The sequence below is a fragment of the Centruroides vittatus genome, unplaced genomic scaffold (assembly GCF_030686945.1).
Source record: "Centruroides vittatus isolate TY-2023 unplaced genomic scaffold, ASM3068694v2 scaffold_1167, whole genome shotgun sequence".
Taxonomy (NCBI): Eukaryota; Metazoa; Arthropoda; class Arachnida; order Scorpiones; family Buthidae; genus Centruroides; species Centruroides vittatus.
In genome coordinates, this window is record NW_027122671.1 from 445,553 (window position 1) to 464,579 (window position 19,027).

General features: G+C 35.0%; 1 protein-coding gene across 1 annotated transcript; it reads left to right on the forward strand.

The window, feature by feature from the left end:
• Positions 1 to 310: 310 nt before the first annotated feature.
• On the forward strand, positions 311 to 5,212 carry LOC136986638 (uncharacterized). Its single transcript, XM_067284221.1, has 4 exons — positions 311 to 490; positions 636 to 686; positions 1,546 to 2,126; positions 4,361 to 5,212. Exons 3-4 carry the CDS (start codon positions 1,566 to 1,568, stop codon positions 4,745 to 4,747), a joined length of 948 nt encoding a protein of 315 aa, XP_067140322.1. The 5' UTR covers positions 311 to 490; positions 636 to 686; positions 1,546 to 1,565; the 3' UTR covers positions 4,748 to 5,212.
• The last annotated feature ends 13,815 nt before the right edge of the window (positions 5,213 to 19,027 follow it).

The following is a 19,027-nucleotide window of genomic DNA, read 5'->3' on the forward strand; positions in this document are numbered from 1 at the left end:
TTTATTAATAATTACTTTCAAAGAGCTCGCCCATTAACAAAAATAAATCAGAATTAAATTAAATACACAAAATATTTGACCCTCCGTCCACTCGTACAAATTCGATACAGTTCATTGGCGTATCGAATAAAAAATTCTAATATTTTAAAAACGGAATTGAGGATTAACGACGTTTTTTATACACGAATAGAATTAATTTCAATAATTTTAACGAAATAATTTTTATAAATTTAAATTATTTTAAGGAGAAAATCATTTTTTTAATATAAAAATTTTAAATATCCGCTAGAGGGTGAAAGTATATGTCATTGCATCGATCGTTTCGCAGATGCTCATCATCAATAGACGAGACGGATGTAAATTGTTTCGGGTAGAAACCTGTTATTTCCTGGCGTTTAATCACGAAAATGGCCACCTGACCGATTCATTATATATAAATAGAAGATTAAAACGAATTAATGACAGGAATTCGTTCGGTAAATCCCGTCTTGTAAGTAATGTTTGCAGTTTATTAATTAAAATCAAATACAATTATACAGCTTTAAGCAAGTAATGTACTGTACTGTACCTTTATATAGCATTATGAACGTCATATATAACGATAATTGAATTACTTTCCGTTTTATCTCCCGTAGCAACAACGTAGCAAGGTTATGTTTTGAAGAAAACCCTCTTCTAAGAAACGTGTAAGTGGTTTCCGACTCTATCATTATGCATTGCTTTACTTCAAATTCTTATCAATAAATAATCGTTTAAAATTAGAAAATTTAAATGAAATTCATATTATATTATATAATAATCATTTCATTACACGATATTTAATTAAAATATTCTAAATACGTTTTAAATTGCAACATCCGGTTTTAGTGAAACACGTCGACCCAATACAATGTGTAGTTTTCCTTGAATGTTTTTCTAATTCCTAGCTTAAAATCTTATCTATACAATATACATATTACTGTGACGTTAATGTCTTTTATTATGACGTAAAAACATGGAGTTTTTATGTCAAATATGACATGAAAAGTCTATAAAAACATCCGTTAGAAAACTCCAGATAAATTGCAAGACATAGAAAAAGATATATAATTTTAAAGTGCATTTATATAAAATCTATCATTTATTTCTCTACAGATTTATAAAGCATTTATTATTCAGCTTTATTTATTACACAAAATGTTGCATTTAAAAATATGACAAAATATAGAAAAATCTTTTCTATGATACTCAATGCTTAAAAAAAAAACAGAAATAGAACTTTAAGAATGCAAATAATGTAAACATATTTTACTGACTAAAGAGGTGTAATTGGTAAAACGAACTTTCTTTCTTTAGAATATGACTCATTAGTTTTAGGTTTTATTTTTAATTTTTGAGTACTTAAAATGTTTTGTTTAATGGGTTTTTATTATATGACAAATAGATGTTTTGTAAGATAATTAGTTCACACGAGGTCGTTATTGTAAATAGTAGTGCTTTATTTATTTAATTAAATATTAATATAAATAAACAATATTAATATTCAAGACTGTGTCCGATTTACAGGAACGAATGAATTGGCTGAGATGGTGGCTCTATTTCTTTTTGTCATCGCTACGGTCATAGGTTTGGTATTATTTGACCAGTACGTTCACGAGAATGTATATAGGGCACAATCGAGAATCTACGTGGAAGATGAAGGATTAGTAGACAGAACATACATCAACACATCCATCTTTTCAGTTTTAGGTTTCAATCGTGATGAAATACGAACTTTCTCCGCTTTTCGTGATCACTTCCGAAATTATGCGGAAGTCAGCTCGGCCATGAGAAAAACTGGCATGGAATTAGTCAGGTTAATGGTGGGCATCGACTTCAGTGCCAGTAATGAATGGCAAGGCAGAAGGACGTTTAAGGGTGAATGTCTACACGCTCTAAAAGGAAGTAGCGTTTATAATCCTTACCAAAAAGTGATATACATTTTAGGGCACGCATTGCAGCCTCTTCTCCAGGGATATCCCATTGCCGCTTTTGGATTTTCGGATATAAAGGCTCGAGATCAATACGTGTTTCCTTTGAAAGAATCTGGGGCACCTTGTGTAGATTTCGTAGATTTGCTGGAATGTTATACATTCGCTGCCAGAAGGGTGAGTACCTTAATTAGTTAATTCATCTGGTTTAAATAGGTCAAGCGATATTCATTCGCATTGATTATCTCCACATCTCGACACGGTTATCTGATCATATATAATCTACTGTCAACTTAATTATTACGTAAATTAATTCATTTTTTTTCACTAACATATTTGATGATTAGCATGAGCATGTTGCACTTTTAAAATCTGAAAAAATATCCAATATTTATACGAAGATAGATATAAATTCAACAATTTTAAAAATTTTTATTATAGGCTTATATATTATTATAAATATTTTCAAATAATTAGCCTATATTAAATCAAATCCCTGTTGATTGTTTCATGCAAATTAAAAAAATAAACACATATAAAATAAGTTAAATATAAAATTTATAGGTATCAACATCTCTTTATATTTACTAAATTATTATTTATAATATAAATTTAAAACTTTTTAACCTTAATAATTATATTCTATTTGATTTCACTGATAATTTAATCAAATGAAATTAAATTTTTAATTAGTGATCACCATACAATTTATAGTTTTATATTAAAACTCATAGATGAACAACTTTAAGCATAAAATTTAAATTTATTATTATTATATTTCTTTGAAATACTGATAACATTTCGCTTGTTATTAATTTACATGAACTTCCGACTTATGAAAACCACTCGAGAAAACGATGCAAAGATACATAAAAGTTGGAATAAATTCCATTCACTCCGTATGCCACGCAATATTACATTCTATAGCTATGCACTAGAAAGAAATTTTCATGTTGCATGATCAATCGTATATCTTAACATACACCTTAAATATCACCTCTTTTAAAAATATGATAAAGATTATTTTTATTTAATAATTTTAAAACAATTTATAAAATTACGTCATTAAATAGGATACTCTCAAATGTCGAATCTAAAACGTTTATCAACAAGGTATTACTAAGATCAATGAACTATCTCATCCGTATGAATTTAAAATCATTTAGTATATAAATGTATTGAACCTAAAGTATAATCGATCGCTTTATTTTTGTGCGTGAGTAGCGTAGAATATTTTTGCTCAAAGCGAATCAAATTTGTAAAAGTTTGTCATCTTACACGAAGCTTATTCCCAATCGATTTGACGTTTCCTAAAAAAGTTCTCATTGCCATTTCTAATTTCTATAAAATAAAAAATAACATGGTAAAAAGGTTTTTCTTTTTATATCGTTCGTTCGCCATTATGTGCGCCACATTTCTAAAATTAAATCTGCAAATATCTGTCGTTACAGAAGGAAAGAATACGCAATTAGAATGCAAATTTATAATAAGTTTCGTATATTACGGCAGTTCTATTTAATCTTATGATTAATTTACTGCTTAAAATTAAAATGCATTTAATTATATTTATTTCTTTTTTTTACATTTAGAAGAAATTTATAATAGGACAAAAGTTTTAAAATCATTGTTATTCGGATGGATAGCTACTAATTAATTAAATGAAGATTGCAAATTCATTTCACGTCTTGTAATAATACAAAATATTTTTTCGCGGAATCATTTGGAAAGAAAAAAGTGATTTGCGTTTCTAAATGTTATATTTGATAATTCGGAAATTAATTATTGTAAATACAGAACAATTTTAGCATTTTACTTTATAATTTTTTCATTATATAGTTTTATCATTACAGAAAGTTACATTAAGAATCGAAATTTATTATAGAGGACAATAATAAATTTTTCTCATTTATATAATAAAAGGAAACCAATTTTCTGGTTGGAATTAATTTAGTCTATCTTCATATAATTCTTTTGCATATACTTTAATAGTGTATATATTTTAAAATAATCTGTATGATTAAGACTTGTGAGTCTTTCACAACGATATAAACGTGTGCATTTTTTTATTTAAAAACAATACATTACATTAAAATGCTACAAAAATCATGATGAATATGAACCTTTATTTAGCATTCGTTTATTCTGTTATGTAACTTTTCTAATTAACAATAACAGTAAAGCGTTAAAACTTTTGATATATTATTTGTAGTTAAATCATACAAAAATCAATATAATTTCAAAACATCATTCGTAAAGACGTGTTTTTTGTACGAATTTAATTTCAAAAATCATATTGTACTGTCCTTCATAGTTTGGATAGAGAAATATGAATGGATTCTACAGTGATTATAAATGAAAACAGAATATTAATTGGTAAGTTTATTATTTTTATCGATTTATCACATTTACAGGTACAGCTTAGCGGTCCAACCTGCTTCGACCCGATCATCAGAAGAGCCATGCAAATGGTGGAAAAGAGTAAAACCTTCCACGTGCTGTTAATAGTTACGGACGGCCAACTACGTCAAGACGACAAGAGAAGTCGACAGGCACTGATTGACGCATCGCACGTACCTCTAAGCATCATCACTATAGGAGTGGGAGACGGTCCCTGGTTGGTGATGGAAGATTGGGACGATCACCTGTCGGAGCGATGCTTCGATAATTTTCAATTCGTCTCCTTTCACCACGTTATCAGATCCGCTCGCAACCCCGAAGCGGCTCTCGCTCTTCACGCTTTGATGGAAATTCCAGACCAATATCAGACAATGATTGACTTGGGATACATTAGTTCTTAATTATCATCATATCGTCCGTAGGAATCGAGACACGTTGGCCTGTTTAAGTGCTTTAATGTTTTTTGACAATATTTTAGATTTGATGTTGCAATATGCCAAAGTTTTAATGTCTTACGACAACTGTTGAATATTGAAATATTTTAGAAATGATCCAATCGTGAGATCTTATTTTACAGACAGAATATTTTCGATTAATGATTACAGATCTTCATATCAAACGAATGATGTAATTACTATACAACTATTTAGAACAAGGGCTGGTGTATTTTGTTGCTCCTTCTACCTCGGTCAATGGTAATTATCTTTAAAGATCATTCCAGAAGTAACTGAAAGTAAAAAATTTCTAGTTATTTATATTTTTTATATAGCCTAACCAGTAAAAACTGTTAAAACTTGATAGTTTGAAAGGAATTGTTTATAATTTAGATATAGACATTTTAAAATAAAAAGGTACTACGAATTGCACGTTCATTTGCTAGTTTTTCTTGTACTATCAAGCAAAATATACAGCAAAAACAAGCTTAACAGCTAACTTATGTGAAAAAAAAAGTGTAATACAGTAGAGCGTCGATAAGTGGAACGTCGGTAAGTGGAATGGCCGGAAAGTGGAACGATTTTCAGTCGGACTGTGTCGTGCTGAATCGAATGTTTTTGATACTAAATTTACTTCTAAAGTATAATTTTCATGTTTTTTATATTCTTTAATATATTTATTTTGTTTGTACAAAATGCAGAAATAATTTTTAACGATACGATAGCCTCGATGATTATTATAAAAATTTTCGTTAGGCTTAAAATCGACGAAAATTCAACACGAAGCGACACGCAACGGAGAAAAATTCAACAGGAAGCGATACGCAACGGAGAAAAATTTGAACATCGGACAGGTTAATGTATTTTTTCGTACAAAGTCGGAAACTGGAACAAATCATTAACTGGAAAGGACCCCAGTCCCCAATTGGTTCCACTTATCGACGCTCTGCTGTATAATCGACAGTGATCATAATGCTGGTTAAAACATGGAAATAACCAATATTACCTTTTAATATAAAATGTATACGTAAGGAAATTATTGATGTTTTTATAAATCAGTAAATATTGTACTTCCAATTGCCGGATTAAACATAGAGAAATTTATCTTTCGGGTAATGAAAATTACTTTTAAAAGTTCTGGTAAAAGAATAATAGGCTTATAAAAGAGTAAGGTGTATTTCATTTTTACTTTTAAAATTTCGAATCAATGTTGTAAATGGGCTGAAATGTTTATAGATGTGATTACCATCGTTGATCAGTATTAATGTATTTTCAGATTCTTACACCGTTTTATCGTTTTATGTGTAGGAATATTTATACAATTTACTAAAAATATCTTTTTTTTCCAATCAACTTGTAATAAAAATTTTATTGTATTCTATTGTATTAATTTCCGTTTTAAAATCATCAGTATATCGGAATGAAGTCTTCTATTTAGAAATAATAGTTTTGAATCATTGACGTAACATTTCCAAAAATCCTTGCAAGATAATTTATTGGTTTCCGTAACATTAGCGCCAATAAAGAAAAACACAAGCCTACTAGTTAACAAATAATTTCAGATAGTTAAACAACTATAAACTAAAATAATATTTAACAAATATAGCTTATAAGACCTCATATATTGTGACAGAAATATAACTTACATATACATTCGTATAAACTTTTGTATTTTTAAATATATCGGTATCATATTCAAAAAGAAATATTAAGAATGGAGTAAGGTCACTTTTGCGATTTTGCCTTATTGATAGTATTGTACAGCTGTGGCGCGTTATCCTGTGGGCAAAATGGGCAATTACCTGGGACCCCTACCAACAGCGAGTCCCAAACCAATCTTTTATAAACTCTACTGTTCTAAGAATATCGAAATTGAAATTTGGGCCATATCTGAAGATCCAAGCTTGTCGGTGTGTCGCAGGCGTAGGATGCACTGGCACAACGCAGAGGTCGCGTTAAAAAACGAACGAGGATACCAGAGGATTCCACAAAAATCCATCGAAGAAAAATAGTTGAAGTCAACACTGTACATGGGGGATCCCTAATTCAAATTTGTCTGGGTCCCGTGAATCTATAACGCGCCACTATGCAGACATACGATATTTCGTATGTATGATGGCCGATGCGAGTGAAACGAAAGCGCGAAAAGTATTAGAATTTGAATTCAAGCTGTAGTATCCTCAGTCTGGAAGCGTGCTTCAAAAGAAGTAATCAATAGCTTCATCCAGCAACTGATATTCCACCATCATCATTAATTCTTTTAAAAGGTTTTATGATAAAGTTTTATTGCATACTTGGTCTGGTGGATGTTACTATACTTGAAAGATTACTCTGCGTAACATTAGCGTGATATACTTCTGTATATTTTATTTTGTTTCATTCATTTTTTCTTTCTTTTTTTCTTTACACTTTACGATACAATATGCAACATTACGTACTGTATAACCTTGCATATAAAATTTTTTTTTATTTACAGTATTTATTTTTGACTTACGATGTGTTTTTCGGAATATAATTCTATCGTAAGTCAAGGAGAGACTGTACTATGAAAATGTATTTTCATTTGAAACAACCTAAATGTTGTCTGAAATGTTATTCATACATCATTAAGAAGGTCAGAAATGTTTTGAAAAGGAGATAATAACCTTTACAAAGTGCGTACTCTTATCTACTCAATTTCTAAGAGTACGCACCCTTTGCGGTTCCTAAACCGTAACTGTATTTGTCCATTGGTTTTTATGATGCTGTTATGTGATAGTATAGAAAATCATTTTCAGATAACTTACTTTACTTCTTTTACATCAAAAAAAAGTGCTTTACAGCAATCTAACTTTCCGAGTTTTTTAAATACTAAATCAGAAAATTTGGGAGAATCCTGATGAAGTAATATATGAAACATGATTTTTTGGTGTGGTTAAATTTCTGGTTTGAGAGAAGAGGCAAATTAATAAATAATTATCGAAATTATGGGTTTTATTGAATTCAGTTAAGATAAATATTTTACATCAAAAGAAAATTCTTGAGATGAACTGGTGTAGAAACAAATAATAATCAAATATTTTGAAATTCGAATTTGTAGAGTTACCTGGCATAGTAATCCTTTCTTCAACTTCAAAATTTTCTTTTGTGAAAAATAAAAACGTTTTCTATTTATTTCTTTTAAAACTTTCTATTTTTGTAGTAGAAATAAAACAAGTGTAGACTTAACACTTTTTCAATGGCGTTCAAGAGCATGCATCATTGGTAGCTTTGAGAGTACGTGCATACTCTTGAAAACCCAATTCGTGCTACTCTTGAATGCATCTGTGTTAATTGAAAGAGAGAAAAAATCATAGTTAGCAGCACAATCCATGCATGGTCTAGCATATCCCGCAAAACTAACAAAGTAGCTTAACATTATAGCAACAAAAATAACAAAGAAGACACAAGGAATAATAATAACAAAAAAACAATAAAAATAAAAATAAATAAATAAAACCATCGCCCCTGATTTAAAGATCGGAGAACTCATTATTTCAATGTGTAAAATATTTCGGAAGAAGGTTGGAAATTTCGTTTATCACAAGGTTAAATTTAAAGATTTACAATTTTATGGAAATCCAATCTTCCTCCACAAGCTTTGTATAGAAGCAATAAAACAAATAGTATTGCCAGTATCGAGAAAATTAAAATTCGTACTCTTATGTGAGCTTATCCTATAATTTGGCTGCAATTTAAAAAAAATTGTAGACCTATAAATTTCCACTGTCGTCCGTTCGCTTGTCTGTCCTTCCATAATCTCGGGAACGGAGTTTTTTTTTTTTTTAACTCTTTCCGCCCTGTGGGCACTAAGAGGGCCTCTTTTAGTAGGCCCATTATGGGTTCGGCCAGGCCCACAATGGGGCGACCGGGTGGTGAGGGACGGGGCCCGACATATCCGAACGGACCACCCCCCGAAAAATTCCTGGGGATTATTCGACCCGTTCGGATTCGATCCCGGGTCCCCCAGAGCGGTAGGCTGCCGCCTTGACCGCTCGGCCATCCGGCCGCTCGGGAACGGAGTTAGATGGGTAAAAGCTGAGACCAGATATGGAAAGCATAGGGGCAGAAAGCCCCAATTATGTGTATATGAACTACTGATGCAAACCAGAAGTCATGTTATTTCAGTTCAAACATTTTTTCCCGAAACTTGTTAGATAGATAACAGGCACGATTCTATTGTTAAAGGAAAAGTATGATGTACAGGGGAAAGCCACTACTAATTTGAGGTGGAGAACATATATTTTAAATTTATTTAATTTAAACATTGCAGTCCAGTATTGTGACGATATTACAATAAATTATTGCAATTTACAATAAATATAATAATAAATTATCCTTAAGGATTAAACTTTTGAAAAAGTCTTCTTTCTCGTATTTTCCCAAATTAATATTATTCTTTAAATTAAAAATAATAAATAAGAGACCATTCAGATATTACATCAGCAGTTTACGGAGAGGGAGGGATGCGTTTGTATCCGATGACGGGGAAGGGAGGATGAATCTTTGATGACATAAGATTGCACCCGTCGTGTATTTTTCTCCCAAGTCATGAAATTCAAAATAATTCCCATATATTTGCGATTGGTTTGAACTTCTGGCCTGATGACATTTAGCGGGAGAAGGTACAGTACCTTAATTTCTGATGACTGGTGACGGAGGAGCAAGGACAAACTTTTACTGTTGTAATACTCGAATAATAAGAAAATTCATTCATTTTATTTTTGTTAAATATTTCAATATCTTGACTAAATGATTATTCTTTCCTAATTTATAAAAACGCTTAATCGAAAATACAAATAAACGAATTCATATTTGTTGATTGAGTGGAGATCCTCATAAGTCCGAAGGCCTTTTCTTCTTTTCTGTGATGGAATTTCAAAGCAACCGCGCGACCATTAAATATGATTTTTTGCAAATATGTACCGTACAACTAGACAAAGATGATGTCGTGAAGCTGGAATTTTAAAATTCGATCTATGGGATGATATATTCCAGATCATATTTCGTCATGTAAATTCTATAGACGAGTTGTCGGCAAGCTCGTGGCGCGCTACATCTGAATTGAGTTTATAATTGCTGTTAATTAACATTGCTCTCTACGGACAACTTTTTATTTTGTTCTTTACGACGGACAATTAACACGCACAATGTCGTGACGAAGTTAAGTTTTGAAAACTTGTATATATGCGTGTTTTAACCGTTCTCTGGAGTTGGTAGGTAGCTGACTTGTTTAGTACGAGTAACTTTTCCAACCATAATAATAATAATTTAAGCACTTTAAAAACAATATTATGACTTATTTGCGTAGAAATGATTAATTATTAATTCATCTTTCACCGTATTTCAGTATCGATCGTTAGTGCAGGGTAGTCATAACTGATCAATTTTACCGGCATTATTTAAAATGAGAAAAATCAATTGAAGCATTATCTTTAAATCTAACGATTTTCCGCAAATTAGATTATTAATTAGTAAATTCTAACATCAGAAATCTTTGCCTTAGACACTATTTTAACAATTTTAAATCTTTGAAGATTTTTCGTCCGATGGCGACAATTATATTTAGTAATTTGAAGACAGTCTTTTCCAAAAGAGGAACCACCATTTATTGCTTTTGTGTTCCAAAAATTTCGACGATACAATCTGGCGACAGACCTTTCTTTATAGGCTTCTAGTCGCCAAACGTTAAAAAGTCTTTTAAAAACACAAAAAAATTCCAGTTAAAAATACAAACATTTTTAAAAGGTAGGAACTGGTGATATTGAACGTCTTCTGCTTTTCCATCGTACCTTCTTGGGTTTTTTCAGCTTTTATCTACAACTGAGTGAGCGCTGGTAAATGTAGATTAGGAAAACTGATCGTCGAAATTTTTGGAACACAAAAGCAATAAATGGTGGTTCCTCTTTTGGAAAGGACTAGGTCTTCAAATTACTATAAATAATTTTAAATCTTTTTATACGATTTTCTATGGAATCGAGCGTGCTTCAATTGAGCGTACTTTGAGCACAAACGTGTCACTGACAATGATTCTTCTGGACAGATCGATACACTTTCCTATTCTTCCGTTTATCGAAATTTGCTGTCTTTGAGTTTTTGGTGATGGCAAAACATTTTTAGATATGTGATTAAATTCATTAAGGTATAAAAAGAGGTTTAAAAGTCATACCATATCTTTTATATTCGTAATTTTAATCCGAAATGGTTATAGACGCCGGTTTTATCCGAGGTAGAATCAATCCACATTAACCTGGGATAATCGGTGATCTACGGTAAATATTTTCTACCAAATTTTAATTTGCTTAATATACTTTTACCGAATTTTATCACTTTTTATTATAACACTATATATTATTACTTATATATTCTTGTTTGAATAAAAATTTTTAATTATTCAATAGAATTGCTTTGATTATTTTTACTCTCCTGGCTGTTATAACAGAGGGAAAGTATGGCGATCAGTCAAAAAATTACCTCCCAAGATTTTTACAATTTGGACTCGGAACACTTTGAAACGTCCAGAAATGCAAAAATTCTGGGTTTTTCTGTGTATAGATCAGTGGCGTGCTGTGACATTTGGTGATAGGGAAGCTGTGTTTCTGTAAGAAGCCGACTTCCAGGGGCAATCAGTTAATTGCGCGCGTCAATGATGGCTTAGGGTCCATTCGTACGTGCGTGGTGGCAGAAGAGACGTATCTGACAAAAACCGACAAAAAAAAAAAAAACATAAAATAAACATATACTATGTACAAAATAGTTTGCTTTAGGACAATCAGCCATTCGGACATCCTGAGCGTCGATGTGGTTCTTTGATGATCGATCGAAGGTGGCCCCGGGACAGTGGCGTTGACAAGTCTGTAGGGCACGGGGAGACTTCCTCTGTTGGTGTCGGGGACACGGTCTAAGTCCGAAGTGGCACGGGTTACAGGTTGGCACAATAGACGAGTAACTGTTTTTATTTATTTATTTATTTATTTATTTATTTTTTTGCGCGTTGATACACGGCGTTTTGGTTATTCGGAACATTAACCGAGTGCCAGGTGTCCTCGATTGTCGGAGATTATATCAATCTCCGTTCTTTCTTTCATCCATTTTGATTGGTCGTTCTCCCTCAATCACGCATCCCGAGTGGTTGGTCCCTGGTTACTAAGTGTAACGAGACTCTTACCTGGAGCCGGAGAAAAGTCAAAATAAAAGATGAATTCGATCTTCCACCGATCATAGGACGACTTCCTTCCGCGATTTATGATTTCTGCCTGGCAGTTTGATATAAACAATGGGTGTCCGACTACAAACGACTTTTACCTATGTCTTTTTAAACTAATAAATTTTTCTCTAAATTAATTACTTTATCATAAAGTCGCTGGTCGTCGACTCCATCAACGTATTCGAAAGCTTTTTTTCTATCGAAAGCAATGCTAGCGACCACAATTTTTCCTCCGACCGAGTGTTCCTGGCCAATGTATGAATTTGCTTCGTGGTCGAAAAACTGCGCTCAACAGCCCCACCGGTAGATGGTACCGTAAATATTAATGATATTATATCATATAATTCTTTTAGTACGTCTTTGTTCGGATCGACGTCCTTCAAGAAAAAGAAACTGCTCTCAACCCCGGCTACCATCGCAAACTCTCAAAACTTTACCAACACCCTAGAAGACACCTACAAAATAATCTTCTCCGAACTGTTTCCTCCAGATAACCCCAGTACGGACACCGACTACCACAGACAGATCAGGAAACAGAGTATGAACACCTCTTCTGATGTAAATGACAGGCCTTTCACCACTCAAGAAATCTCCAGGCAATTTAACAACATAAAAAAACGGAAAGCATCAGGACCAGACTCTATAGATTGGAGGATGGCTCAGCAAGCTTATGCAGCCATTCCCACCACATTCTCAGTCCTTTTTAATAAATGCCTTGACTGTGGATACTTCCCAAAAAATTGGAAGGAGGCCTCCATTAAACTGATACAAAAGGATAAGAACACCCCTCCAAATAAAGCAACTGACTATCGCCCCATCTCCCTTCTCTCTGTGGTAGGGAAGGTGTTGGATGCCTTAATGGCTGACAGGATCTTACATCACTTAAATGCTAATAACATCCTAAACCCCAACCAATTTGGATTCATGAAAGGGAGAGCCACCCACCATGCTCTAGAAAAGGTCATTTCCTACGTTCAGGAGGCCAAAAAAAGGGGGAACCATACTATCATGGTCAGCATCGATTTCAAAGGGGCATTTGATCATGCCTGGTGGCCAGCCATACTGGCCACCCTAGCCAATGTCCACTGCCCCCTTAACATCTTCAATCTGCTGACAAGCTATCTCATGGAGAGGTCTGCCCTGGCCGTGGAAAAAGGGGAAACCTTACATAGGACTGCCATCACCAGGGGGTGCCCCCAAGGCTCAAAGTCTGGTCCACTCCTGTGGAACATTTTATATAATGGGATCCTAAACCTCACAAATGACACCTCCCATCACGGGAACCCCCACATTCAAGGGTATGCAGATGATACAGTTATCCTTCTTTCTCATCAAAACCAAGGAACTCTTCAAAATTATACTAATAACTTTCTGGATCTGGTCTACAAATGGAGCAAGGATAACAACTTAATAATCAACTATAACAAATGCTCTGCTATGGTTTTCCCTAAAGGAAACCCCCTAAAAAAGAAGCCCACTATCAAGATAAACAGTGAGAAAATTCAAATTGTTAACAATTTAAAATATCTTGGGGTCATCCTTGACCCTAAGCTTTCATGGAAGGATCACGTTTACTATGCCTATAATAAGGCCATCAGAGCCAGCCATAGCCTAAGGTCCATAGCCAGGAACGGTTGGGGCCTCAACAGCGTTAACAGCAAACTCATCTACAAATGTGCTATTGAACCCATCCTCACCTACTGCTGTGAGGTATGGGGGTACGCCGTAAATAAAGTCCACAACCGAAAGAAATTGCTCTCGGCTCAGCGGAAAGCGGCAATCGCGATCACTAAGTCCTACAACACCGCTCCCACTGACGCTCTCCTAGTGATCGCAGGTTTAACCCCAGTCAACCTTGTGATCATCCAAAAATATACAATGAACCTCTTAATGGGCAAGCTCTCTTCCAACGTTAACCCTGATACCATCCACAAGATGATCAAACATCACAATCTTCCGGACACAATACACCCCCTGATCGACGAAATAGCAAACTGTGGCCTTGACATCAATAAGGACCAAACTTCCGTCCACCCGGCAAACAACATTACCTACGACTTTGACCAATATCCACCACTGCCCTTGAAGGGACTCAGTTTCTACACGGATGGCTCCAAGGCCCCAGGTGCTGTCGGTGCAGCCGCTCACCTGGTGGATCCCCAAGGGAAACTTTTTTGGAATGCTGCTTACAAACTGTACGAGAATTGCTCTGTGAATCAAGCAGAGTCCTTAGCAATTTGGAAGTCTCTCCAATATATCCACAACAATATCCGGCAGTTCACTGGGAAAAGGATCAACATAATAAGTGACAGCAAAACTGCACTGCATCAGATTAAAAAAGGAAACCGTAAACTCCCAATCATAAGTAATTGTCTGGACACATTATGTGCCCTTGCTGGTGTGACTCTCATTACCTTTTACTGGGTCAAGGGTCACTCCGGCAACATCGGCAACGAAACTGTGGACAATTTGGCAAAGAAGGCTCATAAAGTAGCCTCCAAGTACTCCTACACCTCCGTTCCCATCTCCTTCCTCAGGAAGGAACTCACCGCCATCACTATGTCAAGGTGGCAAAATGACTGGGACAGTAGCCACACTGGACGGAATACCCACAACTTCCTCCCGGACGTCAACAGTAGCTCCCGCCCCACTTTCCTGAGAACGACTCATTCTATTACGCAGATTCTCACCGCCCATGGCAATTTTAAGTGCTACCTTCATCGTTTCCTTAAAAAGGGAAATGGACTTTGTGACTGTCTTGTAAAGGAGAGGGACGACCCTTTTCATCTAATTTTTACTTGCACCAAGTTCATTCAGCATCGCCAACAACTCAGAGACCTGACAACCCATAGAGGGCACACCTGGCCTTGCCACCTTAGTGTATTCCTGGAGGACAAGGACATATACACCAATTTCGTCAAATTCGTTAACAACCTAAATTTATCAGACTATCATCTCCCTACTGCTACTCAATCCAACATGCCAGCTATCTCATCGGATAACCACAGCCAGACTCCATAGCATCAGGACACATGGTTGGCAACCTTCAAAGGACCACACTTCAAGGACTTATTTGGTTTCTCCAATAGGGTGCTTCTCCCTCCTCATTACTCTCACCGGCACCATCCTATGTTTGCAATTGTACTGTAAGCCATACCAAGGCGCCTTTATTATTGTTCTGTTATCCCACCTATTAATTCTTAGGTACTGTAATTGCATTTTGTAATTTTGCCTTTCTACGTCTTAACAGGCGGTTCCCAGCAGGCACTCTCATCCTCCTCTTCCCTCCTCTATTTCCTTTCCTAATCCCCCCACCTCTCCTTTCCCACCTTCTGGCTCCTCCTTCCCTCCTCTCTTCTTGTAGGGCTATACCTCCGAGTAAGGCCTCTTCCCCTTTCACTTATTATTATTATTATTAATTATAATATTTTTATGTTTACGAGTTACTTGTCAATATAGTCCGGACACGAATATAAATACTGTATTGCAATTCGCTACGTAATTTAGATATATCACAAAATTTCCCATAAAATTTACTTAATTCAAAGAATTAAAACACGCTTGGAAAAATTGTTTTTCGTAATATTAAAATTATTAACATCTAAAAGTGATAAAAATTCTAAAGATTTTATGTCAATATAATTACAGTATAATTAAAAGAAAATTATAATCAAATATAACTTTGCAAAAAAAGTACATAAAAATAACATTGAATACTCTTTACTTTTTAAATCTTAAACAATTCACTTAGTCAGATAGCTCCCTGCCAGTGGCTAAGGGATAGAATCGTTGGAAGCGTTATACGTGTGTAACTTCCACCAGCTAAACCGGGTGAGGTTGGTGCTCTGTAAAGCGCACGCGCCAATGCCCTCTGGCTGCTTTACACCATTCAGTTATTCTCGCCGTGGAAGCTGTCTCGTAAGCGCTTCCATTCCGCCACTGATATTCAAATATACAATAGCAATCTTATCGTTTTTTTCACATGTAGTATAGAAATTTGTAATAAGATACATAATGCAGTTATAATAAAATATTAATTTTAATTAATTCAAAGTACGTTAAAATAAGAAAGTTTATATTTTAGAAACTACAAGGGAAGGTGGAAGCGGCGCTTCCACCGCTTCCAATGACGGTACGCCACTGGTATAGATGTTAGCGTGTGGGGGGCGCGACTTTGTTCACCCTCTTTCAAGCTTAATAACTCCCGTGCTTTTTGTCGAAATTTCTGAAATTTTGCAGGAAGGTTTGTGTATTAGGGGAATTGATGCTATTAAATTTTGATGGTCTAAGGTCGAGAGGGTGGAGGATAAAGGGGGATCACGTATCATATCTCGATTAGGATCGGACTTAATACTCGTTATTAGCATTTACAATATTTTTTATAAAACCCATACCTACCCTGAAATTAAGCTTTTTGCCATTTTATATTAATTAAAAATATAAAAAGTTTTTAAAATAAAATATCGTAACAGATGGCATCACACACGCAGTTTTAAATGTTCCCGGGAAAGTTAAGCAACTGGTTACTAGATTTCTTAAGGTTGCTTGTTTTTTTCGCGAACTCCATCCTGGCATGTCCCCTGTGATTCGGGATCCAGCAGAACTGGATCTTTGTTTTTTTTTTTTTGCCAGCCTGTTTGCTACCTCGATCATTTCAGCTCCAAGCAAGGTTGCTCTTTTCTTGTTTTCTAGTGTGTTCAAAGCTGTTTTTTTTTTTTTTTGCCAGCCTGTTTGCTACCTCTATCATTTCAGCTCCAAGCAAGGTTGCTCTTTTCTTGTTTTCTAGTGTGTTCAAAGCTGTTCTGCTGTCTATGTAGAGTTTAATCGGGCCTTTGAAGTAGCTCCAAGCAAGGTTGCTCTTTTCTTGTTTTCTAGTGTGTTCAAAGCTGTTCTGCTGTCTATGTAGAGTTTAATCGGGCCTTTGAAGTAGTCCATGTTTTTTGTGATGTATTCAGTAGCTTGGCAGATGGCCCTCCCCTTGCTAGCAATGGTATCAAGTTAAATAATAAGACCCACTTCTCAAGCGTTTCCAAAAACTGGGCCTCTGAAAATTTAGTGTTTAGCTTACCAGTCTTTGGAAGTTTCATATCCAAGAGTGCAAGGCCGGATTTACATAAGGACATTTGAGGCCTGTGCCCAGGGCCCCCACAAAACTAGGGGCCCCCACAAAACTATGTTTAAACATAATTTTTTTTTTCCTATTACTGCGACAACCTAGTATGGCCTAATCATGAGGGCCACAAGCAAAGAAAACAAAACCCGGGAAAAACCTATGAAACATCGAAAATTTCGGAAAAAAATTTTACAAAGGTATTTTTCAATTAAATTAAAATAATTAGTTTTACACAATAAAATATATGTATTTTTTCAATAACCTTATTTTTAACTGAAATTTACAACTTCCTAGTTGAAATCTAGTTGAAAGTACAGTATTTTGTGTAAATTTTCTAAATCATCAAATTTGCCTACTCTTAAAGGGGGCCCCCACCGAATTTGTGCCCAAGGCCCCTGGATTGGTAAATCCGGCCCTGCAAGAGTGACGATAGCAGAGTGAATAAGTTGAACTAGATGACGTAGGTTCGGAGATTTAGTTTAGTTAATGTTATGTGTAACTTTATTATTTTTCCGCATCATTAGCATTGTTATTATTATTAGCGAGGTTGAGGCCGAAGTTTTCAACGCGAAAACCTGTATGTCGGACGTTCGGCGCCGCTTTCCTGTAAGCCTAGAAGTTTGGCAATGGCGTTTGGAAAGTCATTGGAATCATGCTCGACATTCCAAAGGCCATTGCCAAACTTCTAGGCTTACAGGAAAGCGGCGCCGAACGTCCGACATACAGGTTTTCGCGTTGAAAACTTCGGCCTCAACCTCGCTATTATTCCGCACGTTTAAACCTTATAAAACAAGAGATTGAAACTTGTGACGTCATTTCCTGTTTAGCGAGAACAAGCCTCTATAGATTTAACTTTTTTCCGTCTTTAAATAAAATTTTATTTCTTCACATTTCCTTTCACATATTTTATAAACTATGTCCTCACAAGCGAATAAGTTTCAGACTTTACTGCACAAGGACGAAAACGACAAGTGATATGAAAATAGGGCAGCAAGTCGTGGAGTTTTATTTTCTTAATTGTTAATATTATGGACATTAATGTTATTAATTACCTCGTGCGCTCATGTTTGTTACACTTCGAATGTCACAATAGCATCATATGTAAAAATAAATATGAAGAAAATTTTATTTGATAACTTAAGAATTAAATCTACAAACGTCGTTTTCCGTAAACAGGAAATGACATCACAATTTTTAACCTCTTTTAACCTCTTATCTTTTAACCTCTTAGCGCTTTTCGGGGGAAAATTTTTGAATTGAAATAACGTGATTCTAGTTTACATCAGAAGTTCGTATATAGTTAATCGGTGCTTCCTGCTCCTAAGCTTTTCGTGTCTGGTCTCGGATTTCATTCATTTAACTCCGTTCTCCAGATTAAGCAGTGGCGTGCCGTCATTGGAAGCGATGGAAGCGCTGCTTCCACCTTCCAATGACCTTCCCTTGTATTTTATAAAATATAAATTTTCATATTTTAACGTACTTTGCGTTAATTAAAATTAATATTTTATTATAACCGCATTATGTATCTTTTACAAATTTCTATACTACTTGTGAAAAAAACGATAAGATTGCTATTGTATATTCGAATAATTCGGTGGCAGAAGGAATGTCGAAACCGGGTCAGTTTCCAATCAGCCAGATTATATAGGCATTGACACATGCGGTTTACAGAGCACCAACCTCACCCGGTTTAGCTGGTAGAAGCAACACACGCATGAAGCTTCTAATTTTATATCCCGGACCGGTTGTGGGCTGTTAGCCGCCTGCCTGCTAGATATTCGGCCGCTCTCGTCCGATTATGCGAATCGTGAGTAGACTAGATCAACGGCGGGCAACCCTCGGCCCGCGGGCCAGCTACGGCTCGCAAAAAGTTTCTATCCGGCCCGCGAGATCTTTAATAGATTATTAA

Coding starts and splice junctions, on each gene's coding strand:
- LOC136986638 (XM_067284221.1), top strand. CDS start 1,566: ATGGTGGCTCTATTTCTTTTTGTCATCGCTACGGTCATAGGTTTGGTA. Junction 2,127..4,360: donor ATACATTCGCTGCCAGAAGG/GTGAGTACCTTA, acceptor TCACATTTACAG/GTACAGCTTAGCGGTCCAAC.